Raw genomic sequence first — 14,175 nt, forward strand, 5'->3', positions numbered from 1 at the left:
TACATTTCAGAGTGGGAGGAAATAGGAAAACATCAGAAACTCATCATCCATACCATACTGTACCATACATACCATGCCATACCATCATTGGCTCCTGTATGTTACTGGTGAACACATCAGACATCCCACAAAGACAGACATACAGTCTGTGTACATGATCACATGAGCAGCTACTGTAGAAACCCGGAGCATTAGCGTGGCACGTGTATGTGTGTGTGTGTGTGATGTGTGTGTGTGTGTGTGTGTGTGTGTGTGTGTGTGTGTGTGTGTGTGTGTGTCTGCATAAACTTGAAAAACTGAAAACGAGTTTGATCTTTCCCTCTCCACCAGTGTCTAATTTGAAGAAAACACGACCACAAACTGGAAAGGAATGTTTTAATGTTAAAAGGAAAGCAACTCTGAAAAGTCTGAAAAGTCACTGGTTTGAATCCCCGAGCCGATTAGGTCTGTCGAGGTACCTTTGAGCAAGGCACTATACTTGAATTGCTCCTGTAAATCACTCTGCATGAGAACATCTGCTAAATTACTAAAATGTTAACGTATTAAATGAAACAAGTTGTGACCATACACAAAACTCTACAGAATAGCCTTCCTAAAAAGTAGATATGACAATAATGTGGAGGTTTGTTCATACAAATACATGCAAAAAGTTTGTTACAAATAATACATGAGAGTATGAGGGACAATTGTATCCATCAGACCTGAGTCGTTCATTAAACAATAGTCTTAACTCACTCACTTGTATTGGCAATGTACGAGCAGATCATATCAATCCAACAGTCAAAATGCATAGTGCTATACACTGAGTGTACAAACATTAGGAACACCTTCCTAATATTGAGTTACACCCGCTTTTGCCCTCAGGACAGCCTCAATTCATCAAGGGATGGACTCTACAAGGTGTCGAAAGCTTTCCACAGGGATGCTGGCCCATGTTGACTCCAATGCTTTCCAGAGTTGTGTCAAGTTGGCTGGATGTCCTTTGGGTGTTGGACCATTCTTGATACACACGGGAAACTGTTTGTCAGTGATAAGTCCAGCAGCGTTGCAGTTCTTGACACACTCAAACCAGTGAGCCTGGCACATACTACCACAGCCCGTTCAAAGGCACTTATAGCTTTTGTCTTGCCCATTCACCCTCTGAATGGCACCCACACACAATCCATGTCTCAAGGCTTAAAAAAACTTCTTTAACCTGTCTCCTTCCCTTCATCTGCACTGATTGAAGTGGATTTAACAAGTGACATCAATTAGAGATAATAGCTTTCACCTGAATTCACCTGGTCAGTCTGTCATGTTCTTAATGTTTTGTACACTCAGTGTAAATTGGTCATAAAAATGTAATAAGGAAATAATTCAAAATACATGTGGAAGGTAACTAACCATAAAAGCAATAGGCGAAAACCATTCATGAAAGTATGGGACCAACCAACATACATGACATCAAATACATTACAAGTAAGTCAAATTAACATAATCAAAAGAGGAAGAAAATGAACCTTTTCTGACACTAAGGTTATAAGGTCTCAAAGTAGGTGGGTATGTCATTCGCCTAAGTCATTTGACCTGACAGATACTCTCAATGTGCTAAACATTTTTATGAAACGGTGAACACAAATGTTAACATAGCTACACAATTCCTGTCTAAAGGTGTGATATTTTTCACAATGTCACTAGTAGGTGGGGACTTGGGTACAGTTCCTTCCGCAAGAGCTGCGGGTAACACTTCCTATGAATACCCTCTTCATAATGTGTTATAAGTGTATTTATAACACCTTATCTGCGCAATATGCATTATAATGCACGACATAGGCTCTAATGGCTGCTAATAAATGTAATTATAAGTTGGCAGCATAATGCCTTCCGACTGGGCACAGACGTCAATTCAATGTCTACTCCACATTGGTTTAACGTAATTTCATTGAAATTATGTGGATACAATGTTACTTCAACCAGTGTGTGCCTCAATGGATTATGAAGCTAAGTGGTATGACCTACACGAAATACTCTTTAGGAAATTGTGTCAGAGGGCTATACTGTAACGACTTCACGTAGGAGTTCCGCACTCCTGTTACAGGGATAGTTCACCCAAATTACAAAATATTATTTGCTTTCTTTAAGCTGTAAGCAGTCTATGGACAAGCTCAGACAGACAGCAATCCATGCTTTGGTTTCGGATGGGTGGACTTATAACGCGAACGTCTAACAACCCAAAGGTTGCGTGTTTGAATATCATCACGAGATACTTTAGCATTTTCGCTAATTAGCAATTTTGCAATTACTTACTACTTTTTAGCTACTTTGCATGTTAGCAAACCCTTCCCCTAACCTTAATCCTTCAACCTAACCTAACCTTAAATGTAACCGTAACCCTAAGCCCTAGCCTATCTAACGCTAGCCACCTAGCTAGCGTTAGCCACCTAGCCACTTAGCTAACGTTAACCACAAGATATTTGAATTTGTAACATATCATACATTTTGCAAATTCGTAACATATAAAAATTGCAATTCGTAACATATCATCCGAAATGGATGGACATCCACTAATTAATACAGTATCATACTAACTGGAGAGTCCCGGATGTATTTTTACTATGTTACTACCCCTGAGTCCAGGTTGGCAATTTTTTTTACATTTTTTTAATCTCCCCTGAAATTTTTTTTTTTAAACACCAGCAAATCAGCTCCAAGTGATTGTAATTTTGGAAAGAAATCCCACGCTTAATAGATAGATATATGTGATTATAAACAAATGTAAGCAGGGTTTGAAATGATCATGTTTTGGTGAAATATTATATATGTTTGGGCTTCTTGCAGTTAATGTGCAGTCTACAAATGATTTGTAATTAGGTTCCAGCACCCTGACCATCCACTCAAAGAAAAAAAGAAAAAACGGCCTGCGGCTGAATCTAGTTGAGGATCCCTGCTTTAGGATGATTTGGATATGAAATGCAAAAATGCTTATATCAGGGTTATTGACTTGGATATGTGCCACAAATGCTAAAACATGAGCATTTCTGTGACCAAGTACAGTAAACAAAACCAAAGCATGGATTGCTTTCTTATCTTGTCCATAGACTGCTTACAGGGTAAGAACAACTGTGTCATTTTGCAACTTGGGTGGAGTTACATAGGTGTAAGAGGGTGTGCAGTGAAATTACAATATGGCCAATCACTTATCGAGCACATAATGTATAATATAACGATCCTAATGTGCTTTTCAAATATGGCATCTGGCATAGTAATACTTTGCTTCATAAGGCATTACACATCCTGGTGATAATGCTTCATTCAGTTATAGATGTCCATGAGCAGTTATTAGCACCTATGTTGTGCATCCTGATGCATTATGCATAGAAGGTGTTATTAACGCTCCTATATTGCATTATAAAGACAACATCCATATGAAGTGTTACCTGTTTTAACTGACCAATCATGATTTCCTATGAAAACAGTGGTTTAAATAAAGTCTGGTGTAATATCATCTAGAGTCTAAAATGGAACATGAACTTTCTTTACTGAAAGTAGGATTACAGGTGTGTGTTAAATGGGACAAATTATGCAAGTTATTTTAACTGACATGCTAACTCTCATTTCAGAAGTAATGAATAATTGCTTCAGTAAAACAGAGCTTCTTAGACTGGGCCCTGTGATAATGAGGCCTACTCTAAATAACGCCTAGTCAATGTTTAGCTATTTGACATGTCCACAAGACATTGAGACCTCATGATCTTGGATATGTCAATACTAGAGAGGTTCATGTTTTAAGCATCTTTTCACGTGTGTGTTATATATATAATTGCTTGTATGTATACTATACAATACTAGTGTATGATCTTATCATACTTTCATATAATTTGATATATAATGTTGTATAGCTAATATGTGACGTGTTGTATCATAATCAGTCATGTCGCACACTCATTTTCAGATAATAGTAATTAAACATGTAGATAATAATAATTTAGATAAGTTATCTAAAAGTTTTGGGCCGTTTTGTAATTTCAACTGATATACTAGAACACATTTCCTAACTTATCCAAGTTACAGCTGTCTCATAGAGAATTAACTTAATAAACTGCTTAGATTTTAGAAAATCATTGAAAGACTTTTCAGAATGTGTTTTGGGTTGACATGACTGATTATGATGAAGCAAGTCACAAATGTGTATCTTATAATATGTATATTATATACAGTATTACTGTATCTTATTATATGGCGTTAGGTTCTCTTTTGTTATACAAACGTCCACCGCTTGTTACAGTTCTCCTCTTCTTGACTCCATGTCATTATGTCCTTTGTCCTTGGGAAAAACACAAGACTTACTAATATGCTGGAGCTAAAAGTCAACCAGTCCCATCATTTTAGATACCAAGCCAAACAGTTCACCAGTTGTCAGAGGACATAAACAGTACTTACTATTAACTCAGGAGGTTTGGTGACTTGGTCCTTGTCCAAGGCCTGTTTGTCCAATAGAGCAGTGGTCTCCTCTGCAGCTCTGTTAAACATGGGAGGTCCTCCATTCATCTGAGGAGGTCCTGGACTCTGTGCACCAGGAGTCACTTCCTTAGTCTCATTGTTAACCCTGTGGGAGAAATAAGACATCAACATTCACATTCATGATCCACCATAATACTGTCCCCTAAAGAGACAGAGGCTAAAATGAACCCTGGGAAAATGGGGTTGGTGACATTATACCCAATGAGTTGTGGATGTATCAATATGTAATCAAGTTTACCTGACATCATGGTGTCCATTCACTAGAGGGGGTTCAGCATGTGTCTTCTGACAGGTTTCAGTGTCTGCTCTGTCATTGTCTGACGGTTTTCCATCCTCCATTCCTAGAACGCCTTCCTCTCCTTGGTCGCTAAAGGGGAGATTATTACATTGATAAGGATTTAAGGATCTCGATTGGGAAGGATACAAATGTTCTCCATATCCATAGCCTACATTACAGAGGACTGACAGGTGATTAGTCATGTGGTACAGTTTACCTGGCATCTCCATTCAGCAGAGGGGTGTCAGCGCCTGTCTCTTCATTGTCCATGGGCTGCCTGTTCTCCTCTCCTGGCTCACCTCCTTGGTCACTAAAATTGAGATCATGATGACCATGACTGTAAGGATAAGCAAGGCAAACTGATCCAGGACAGAGTAGAGTATAAAGATGTAATAGAGGTATTTTAACTAACCTGGGAACAACCACAGCCTCAACAGTCTCACCGTCATCAGGCTTTCTGATGTCTCTGTGATAAAACATGTACCAAAGGTTCAGTCAGATACCCACAGGTACAACTGGAATCATCTACGGTACATTACACCACAGTCAAAAATACACCAGTTGCCCTTCTGGCTTGAATATGTTATGTCTTGCCTGGGCAGGGCTCAAAAGGCAGGGTCTTTGCTGAAAGTTGTTGCTTGCCAATAGACATTACTGGTATTTAGAAATGCCATGCGGATCTATTGAGTATTTCTTCCTTTACCTTCTATAGCAGGGCTCTCCAACCCTGTTCCTGGAGAGCTACCCTCCTGTAGGTTCTGTCTCCAACCCTGTTCCTGGAGAGCTACCATCCTGTAGGTTCTGTCTCCAATCCCAGTTGTAACTAACCTGATGCAGCTTTCGGGGATGGGCAACTTTGATGGGGGCCACAAAAATCCGAACTCATTATGAGGGGTTGTAGTGGCTAGTGGGTCTGTGTACCCACATTCATACCCACACATGCAGTCGGTGCCGGCCCAAAGCCGTCATTTCATGCTATTCTATTCATTTTGCCATTCGTGGAATCAATAAACAGCAGTTTTACAGCTAATTTACTGCAATTCTACACATTTTGCCATAGGGTGGAGAGAAATGCTAGCATGTCAATATGATATCTAAAAGAGAGTGACTTACAAAGTCAATGGGTCCCCCCCAGTTAGCAATTTGACGATGATTACCACAAGTTTCGATAGCTGGCTAGATTAATTTACCAATCTAAAAAATTGTTAGCTGACATGGACTAATTGAGCGACTGTCAGTGACTGACATAACAAGAGGACAATTGCTGATGAACAACCAAATTTCGAAATTGCACCTTGTGTATTCTACTATTCTAGCTGTCAACAGTACAACGGGGGTCTGCAGGCTGCCAGTTTCCCATCCCTGAGCTAATTATTAGAATCAGGTGTGCTAGATTAGGTTTGGACTGAAAACCTACAGGACAGTAGTTCTCCAGAAACAGGGTTGGAGAGCTACTGTTCTATAGAGACAGAAACTAATATGACCCATAGCAACAGCTGAAGATAAGAGAGACTATCATTCTGTGGTTGATTACAGATCAATAAAGGGATGTGGAAAGGTTTACCTGGCATCACGTCGCTCATTCTGCATCAGAGGAATGGAGTTTGGTTCTGGATTGCCCTGACCCTCTTCCACGTCTCTGTGGCCTTGGTGGCTAAAGATTAGATTATTACATTAATAAGAAATTAAGGATAATGTTTGATAAACAACAGTAACTTGACAAAATGGCCAACAAGTCTATAGTTTGTAAGTGGCCTGCAAGTTCCAGGCTGTTCTCATCCTGTTTGTGACCTGCTAGGACCCCATTGGTCTGACTTTAAACCCTAGTAGTAAGACAGAGAGAACTAGTCTCATAACTAACATACACCCTCTGCAACAATTCTAATTGACTTAAAGAGCTCCCTTCACAAACACAAAAACAATTATATAGGATACTCACCACTGTTTGTCTCTCCAAGGTTTAAACACACAGAGCAGAGCAGCAATGACCACCACAACAGCTACAATACCAACTGAAAAACAAAATGTAGTCATCAGATGATGACATATTCACACAAATGAAAAGGTTTTAAAATAACCTAACAGTAGTTGATCTTGGTAGCACCATTTTGAGGTCAGATTTACTTGTTATTTTCTCATACAGAGGAAGCTGTGGTGATAGATTTGCTTAAACACTCACCAATGATTTTCCAGATCAAATCAGTGTCACCACGGTTTGAATCAGGATTGTCTCCATCTATAATGGATGATTAGAGAGAATAAAGTCATTTCCATGACATAATCAATCAAAATACTGAACAACACAGAATAATGTGCTATGCAGTATTTTCCTTAGTTTAATTTTCAGGCAGGCTTTCAGAAAAGAAAACATAAAAACTAATTCTCAAGGGATTTACATTGGTCTCTCAATGTTCATCATGAATATTAGCCATCTCAGTACTCACCTTTGATGATAGTTGAATTCAAAGGTGCAGTTGTCACAACCTCATTCCTCATCTCTACAAAGGCCAGACAGAGGTTAAAAGGTGTACAGTATTCAAAATGAATGAATATGATTTAGTGCTTTTCTCTACGTGTCCTTGAAAGATACTTGAAATTGATGGAAAAGAGGAATGTCAACTGTCTACCTGTGACAATGTAATGGGAACATCTCTCCTTAACTGGGGGTTGTTTACCATTAGACTCAGTTCCAGCCTTCTGCTAAGAGGGAATGAGGAGGGATATTGTTTCATCAGTTGCATCCTAATAATACGGGATTAAACCCAGAAATAAAAAGACAAATGTGTAAGTTGTTATAATCAACCTCTAAAAAATGTGAAATTACTGGGCTCACCTGTGTAGCATCACTGTAAATGAAGTTCATTGTCAGATTTTGGCATTTATAGAGGGTGATTGAACTGTTGTTCATTGTTACCACCTCATTCTTATCAAATTCCATTGGCTTGTCCCCTCCACTGTTAGCAATGGCAGTCTGTGGGAAAGAAAGACAAAAAACTATTTCAAGTTGGAAAAAGGCAAGTCAAATGATCAGTACGGAATGTACAGTGCGTTCGGAAAGTATTCAGACCCCTTCACTTTTTCCACATTTTGTTACATTACAGCCTTATTCTAAAATGGATTAAATTGTTTTTTTCCCCCCTCATCAATCTACACACAATTAAAAAGTCAAGGGGTCTGAATACTTATGTAAATGTGATATTTCCATTTTCTATTTCTAAAAACGATTTTTTGCTTTGTCACTATGGGGTATTGTGTGTAGATTGATGAGGGCTAAAAAACAATGTTTCTGAATGCACTGTATGTAGTGGTATTATTTTAATTCAAGTAATTCTGTGTGGATTGCATCCACTGCTCTCCTGCAGTTGTTACTTCCTGTATAGCTTAACTAAAACACAGATTTGAACTTACCCCGTTCATGTTGAGCCCCGCAATCTCAGATACACCTGGAATGTCGTATAGATACATGTATCTACCATCCCTGGTCTTCAAATTTCCACAATCAATTTCCACCGAAGTACATGCTAAGGATGTCAAGGAAGTTTAATTTAGGACACATTTCTGTGTATTATTACTAAAATCACTTCCAAATTCCTTTAGACAAAAACAAAATGGAATATAGAAAGAGACTAGGTTTGAGATCGCAATACAATAAATAAGAAGAATAGATAAAGTTTGTGTAAGAAGAGGACTAGCGCTCAAACAGGTCTGACTTCTCTGAGGGCCCAGCCCTGAAGCAGTTTATTTAGCAGAAGTATCCGTCTTTAGGGAGAAATAGGGAAACTTTTAAATTAATTCTACAATAATGTGGTATTTTACCTTGATTCTCGACAGCGTAGGTTGGATAGACTTGCAAAACAGCAACCAAAAAACCCACTTCAAACAAAAACATTTTCAGTTCTGAGATGACACATCCACCTCCACGCTCAGTGAAATGGATTGCCATTTCCTGATTTCCTGGTTGTTTATATAAGCAGAGGAGGAGCTATGGTACGTACAATATGACGCACAGAATAAACATTATGTGTATTATTTGGGGCCTTTGATTCTTCAAAGTTGTAATTTATAAAGATGGGGAGCTAGATGAACACTGTTTAACAGCAAGGAACATGCATTCTGTTCAGTTGGCAATGGAAACATAGAAAAGGTTTGAAATGACTTGGTTAGAAGTTGTGTCATATCATTCAAATGTTGACGGTTGACTTTACACATCCACAAGCAACAACAGCCTAATGAACTGCTTGAACTCCAACCAGTGTGGTATTAGAACGACCTCCAACCCCTGTCTCTTATGTACTGTAATATAATACTGTAAGTCTAAAACCAGAGGACATCCTTGCCATGTGACTGGGATGTATAGACAAGACATCTATATCAAATGTTACCTGAAGCTTCATGACAATAGAACACTTAGGCAGTTCAGAGAATACATTCATGTTGAGTTACAGACATCACGCAAATCATACACATTTTACCTGAACGATTATGAGCCTGGACTTGTGTGTGTGTGTGTGTGTGTGTGTGTGTGTGTGTGTGTGTGTGTGTGTGCTGCCTGCATGAACTTGAAAAGCTGCTGAAAACAAACTGAAAATAAGAGTGACAGAAAACAAAATAAGCAGTTTGATATTTCACATAATATATAACTTGCGCTCTGAGAAATGATTGACCACATACCTATGACATCATCAAGGTGGGACTGCACATACTTTCACAATCTAATTAACAATCAATTATAACATATGTTACCACAATTATAACATCTGTTTTCACAGGGCCCTCTTTAAATGAGTGTCCTTTATCATAATCAGTCATGATGAGTAAGAGGTCTACTTCCCTAAAACATCAACTGTAACCAAGCATGCTGCTAGTTGTTGGTATGAAACTGTAAACAGATGTTATGACGCAAGTGTTACACATCAACTTCTTTCTTCCATGTATCAATGTACTAATTTGCTACATAAGAAACAAGAAAATGCTGACCAGTAGCAATCGTGCCATGTCTGTGTGTCGGAATACAGAAGTCGTATCTTGAGGTTTGAACTTTGAAAACATAAGGCAGACTTTCTGTGATTTTTCCCCAAAATCATCACTGTGAAGTGATACTCCAATTGTATGACTGCTAATCACTCGATATTGGGAGTTGAGAAATAAAGTTGGTATAGTAAGCAGGAGGTCCTCTGTTCAACAGTTACTAAAGCTCAAAATGTGTCTTGAAGTTGATTTGACTCATTATGATGGAGCTAGTCACAATTGTACTTTTATATTTATAAAAATATATTATATACATTATATCATATCATATATTTCCTGTCCTGTCATGTCATGTTTTATCATATTATACAGTATTATAACATTGTTTCATGTAATATATATATATATATTTTAAAATTACCCCTTTTTCTCCCCAATTTTCGGGATACCAATTGGTAGTTACAGTCTTGTCCCATCGCTGCAACTCCCGTACAGACTCAGGAGAGGCGAAGGTCGAGAGCCATACGTTCTCTGAAACACGTCCTGCCAAGCGTTCATTGGGACAAGGACATGGGACAAGGGCATCCCAGCCGACCAAACCCTCCCCTAACCCGGACGACGCTGGGCCAATTGTGCGCCGCCTCATGGGACTCCCGGTCGCGGCCGGCTGCGACACAGTCCGGGATTGAACCCTTAGTGCCTTAGACCGCTGCACCACTCGAGAGGCACTCATGTAATATTCTTTAACAAGATATCTTATACTTAATAATATCTTATCACGTTTTATAAGTTTGCATCTCCTTGACTCCATGTCATTAGGTCCTTTGTCTTTTGGTGAAAAAAAATGCTGAGCATGAAAACAACCAAACCCATAATTCAGTTAGCAAGTTACCAGTTCACCAGCAAATAATGGAAAACTGAATGACCACTCACAGTACTACCTATTAACTAAAGGCATTTGGTGACTTGGTCCTTGTCCAAGGCCTGCTTATCCACCAGAGCAGTGGTCTCTTCTGCTGACCCAAGGTGATGAATGCTTCTAGCAAGATGACACAGACTGGATCAGTAAACATGACCTCAAACATGGTATGCCTATTATTTTCCATAAGGCTCTCCTACAATCTTTCCCATTTCACTGTAAAGAGCACACAGTTAGCAATAGACGGAGAAACAGACACAATCTCACCTGTCAGACAGGCCATTACTCTTGAGGTTTATTCTGAATCACAGTATTGGGACTCAGGTCATCATTATGGCCATTAGTGCTGTGGGAGCAATGACAGATATCATCAGGGTTCAGATTCACAACACCCTCCCCTACCCCAGCACTGTCACCTACAGCTGTGGTTCCCAACCATTGGTACTAGGAACGCTGGAGGTACCTGGCCTATCCACAGGGTGTACTGTATTTGAGAAAAGAAAGATCAAAATTCATTTGGTGGTACAGTAACCGAAAAAGGTTGGAAACCACTGACCTACAGATTCGAGACAGAGGCTAACCCGACCTAAGATATCAGTTATGAAGTTAGTTAGATTATCACCCCAAAAATAAAGAGGATCTGTCAAGGGCTTCATCATCTGGTAAAGTTGACCTGGCATCATGGTGCCATTCACCAGAGGGGGTTCAGCAAGTCTTTTCTGCCAGGATTCAGTCTCTGTTCCCCCATGGACTATTGGCTTCTTGTTCCTCTCTTTTAGCAAGCCTTTCCCTCCTTGGCCGCTTAAAGTGAAATTATTACATGGATAAGAATGAAAGGATGTTGTTTGTGTTGGGTACAAATGTTCTCCATCTTCATATCTTGCAGATGACTGACTCGCCTGTCGAAGAATGGTGGAGTTTCTATATCAATAGCAATATAACCTGAAGCCCCATTGTTCTGGCTTGGATACCTAGGGAGTAAGATATAGGCTGGATCAGGAAACAGGGTTTCAAACATGGTTCATTTATTTTCCCTGGATCACCTCTCGGCCACCTCTCGGTCACTAACGTGGATTACAGGCATTTCATCTGGGAGGAGCAATTAGAACAACCCCCAGCCTCTGTCACTTATGTACTGTAATGTAATATGTCTCAGAGGACATCCTTGCCATGTGACTGGGATGTACAGACAAGACATCTATATCAAATGTTACCTGAAGCTTCATGACAATAGAACACTTAGGCAGTTCAGAGAATACATTCATGTTGAGTTACAGACATCACACAAATCCTACACATTTTACTTGAATGATCATGAGCCTGGACTTGTGTGCGTGTGTGCATGTGTATGTGTATGTGTGAGTGCCTGAATGTGTGTATGTGTGTGTGTGTGTGTGTGTGTCTGCATAAACTTGAAAAGCTGAAAACAAGAGTGACAGAAGACTAAATAAATCAGAGTTTGATCTTTGCCTCTCCTCCAGTGTCTCATTTGAAGAAAACACAACCACAAACTGGAAAGGAATATTTTAATGATGAAAGTGTCACATTCCTCGTCGTCAGAAGATATGTTGAAATCGCTGTCGGACAAAGTGCAGACCCCTTTGGTTCCGGGTCGCAGGCAGTCTCCCTCGGTTCCGGGTCGCAGGCAGTGTCCCTCGGTTCCGGGTCGCAGGCAGTCTCCCTCGGTTCCGGACTAGACACTGTTGCCGGATACTCTAGCCTCTTGAGGATACCCTAGGATAGGGGGCGCCACAGCGCATTTTGAAAAAAAATCGTTCCCATTTTCAACGGCCTACTAATCAAACTCAGAAGCTAGGGCATGCATATACTTATTATATATGGATAGAAAACACCCTAAAGTTTCTAAAACTGTTTGAATGGTGTCTGTGAGTATAACAGAACTCAAATGGCAGTCAAAACCCCGAGACCGATTGAAACAGGAAGTGGAATTCAGAATTGTGGACTCGACTTCTCATCTTTCCCTATAAATCACACCGTTAACCATGGTTCAGTGAGCACTTCCTATTGCTTCCACTAGATGTCGCCAGTCTTTTCACAGTGGTTTGAGCCTTATACAGTCGAAACTCAGTGAATGAGACGCGTTGGAAATTGGTCACAGGGGATGGGCCATCACCATTATGACGCCGGCGGCCATGTCTACCCCCACCTTTGGAAACGGTTTTAAAGGCAATGAAATCATCCCCCTCGAATCTTATTGGCTCTCTTGGTGTTCCAGGCCCTGAAGATTAATGTTTTACAACGTTTGACATGTTTGAACGAACCTACAGGCGGGAGAATCTCATTTTATCCGGAACTTCAGCCCTGCGCTTGGAGAGAGCCCTAGGACGCGCTACCAACAGCAGGCTAATGGAACGTGAAGTATGGACTTTTTCGACCGAAAATACATCTGTTGTGGACCTGGGATGCTTTCTGATGAAGACAACTAAAGGTAGGCGATTATTGACAATATTATACAAGATGAGATGTGACCTGCGATTGTTTCCAAGATGGCGCCGAGCTCTGTATATTAGCTCATTTTCTGAGTATCGCATCTCCTTTTATCGCAAAGTGTGATTACCCAGTAAAGTTAATTTAAAATCTGGTATGACAGGTGTTCTCAAGAGATATTCATCTATAAATGTTAGATTGACAATATAAATTTAAAAAATCGTTATCGGATAGTAATTTAGGGAATTGTAGCATTGTTTACCGGGACGCATTTGAGGGGAAATTATTTAGTCAACGTCAGACGCCGATGTAAAATGCTGTTTTTATATATAAATATGACCTTTATTGAACAAAAGAATGCATGCATTGTATAACATGATGTCCTAGGGGTGCCATCTGATGAAGTTTGTAAAAGGTTAGTGCTGCATTTAGCTGTTTTTTGATTATATGTGATGCAAGTGGTTGGTCGGAAAATGGCTATGAAGCTGCTTTTTTACGATGGACTCATCTAACATAATCTAATGATTGCCTTTTCCTGTAAAACCTTTTTGAAATCGGACGACGTGGGTCGATTCAGGAGAGGTGTATCTCTAAAAACATTTTTTTTATTTTTAATTATGATTTTTTTGTAATGCTATTTGACAGACAATATGATTTTTCGCTGGATTTTGATCCCGCTGACGGGATGAGACGCTGGAGAGGCTAGACTGCACACTGGTGCCGGATACTCTGGACTGCACGCTGGTGCCAGATACTCTAGACTGCACACTGGTGGCGGATACTCCGGACTGCACACTGGTGCCGGATACTCTGGACTGCACCGCTGGTGCCGGATACTCTGGACTGCACGCTGGTGACGGGCTCTTGAGGCTGGGCTGACGCACTGGAAGCCTGATGCGTGGTACTGGTACTGGATGTGCCAGTCTGGAGATACGCACCTCAGGGCTAGTGCGGGGGAGCGGGCACAGGCCGAATAGGACTAGGCGGGCTCATGGGAAGCTTGGTCCGGGTTGCTGGTACTGGTCGTGCCGGACTGGAGGTACCCACTTCCGGGTTAGCATGA

At 40.3% G+C, this 14,175-nt stretch overlaps 1 protein-coding gene across 2 annotated transcripts; it reads right to left on the reverse strand.

Moving 5' to 3' along the window:
- Window positions 1-361: 361 nt before the first annotated feature.
- Window positions 362-9,218, reverse strand: LOC145879820 (uncharacterized). Of its 2 annotated transcripts, none has more exons than XM_082976435.1 (13): window positions 8,594-9,218; window positions 8,186-8,298; window positions 7,611-7,748; window positions 7,405-7,474; window positions 7,222-7,275; window positions 6,957-7,013; window positions 6,717-6,789; window positions 6,342-6,431; window positions 5,190-5,243; window positions 4,995-5,087; window positions 4,739-4,867; window positions 4,420-4,585; window positions 362-4,303 (listed from the first exon to the last, which is right to left on the reverse strand). In XM_082976435.1, the coding sequence occupies exons 1-13, from the start codon at window positions 8,718-8,720 to the stop codon at window positions 4,259-4,261; spliced, it is 1,209 nt and encodes a 402-aa protein (XP_082832561.1). In that variant the 5' UTR covers window positions 8,721-9,218; the 3' UTR covers window positions 362-4,258. The 2 variants fall into 2 exon arrangements, with proteins under 2 accessions (XP_082832561.1, XP_082832560.1); XM_082976434.1 differs by having other exon boundaries at window positions 7,405-7,477; window positions 8,594-9,216.
- Window positions 9,219-14,175: the final 4,957 nt, after the last annotated feature.

This window comes from Salmo salar, chromosome 06, assembly GCF_965601325.2.
Source record: "Salmo salar chromosome 06, fSalSal1, whole genome shotgun sequence".
Classification (NCBI taxonomy): Eukaryota; Metazoa; Chordata; class Actinopteri; order Salmoniformes; family Salmonidae; genus Salmo; species Salmo salar.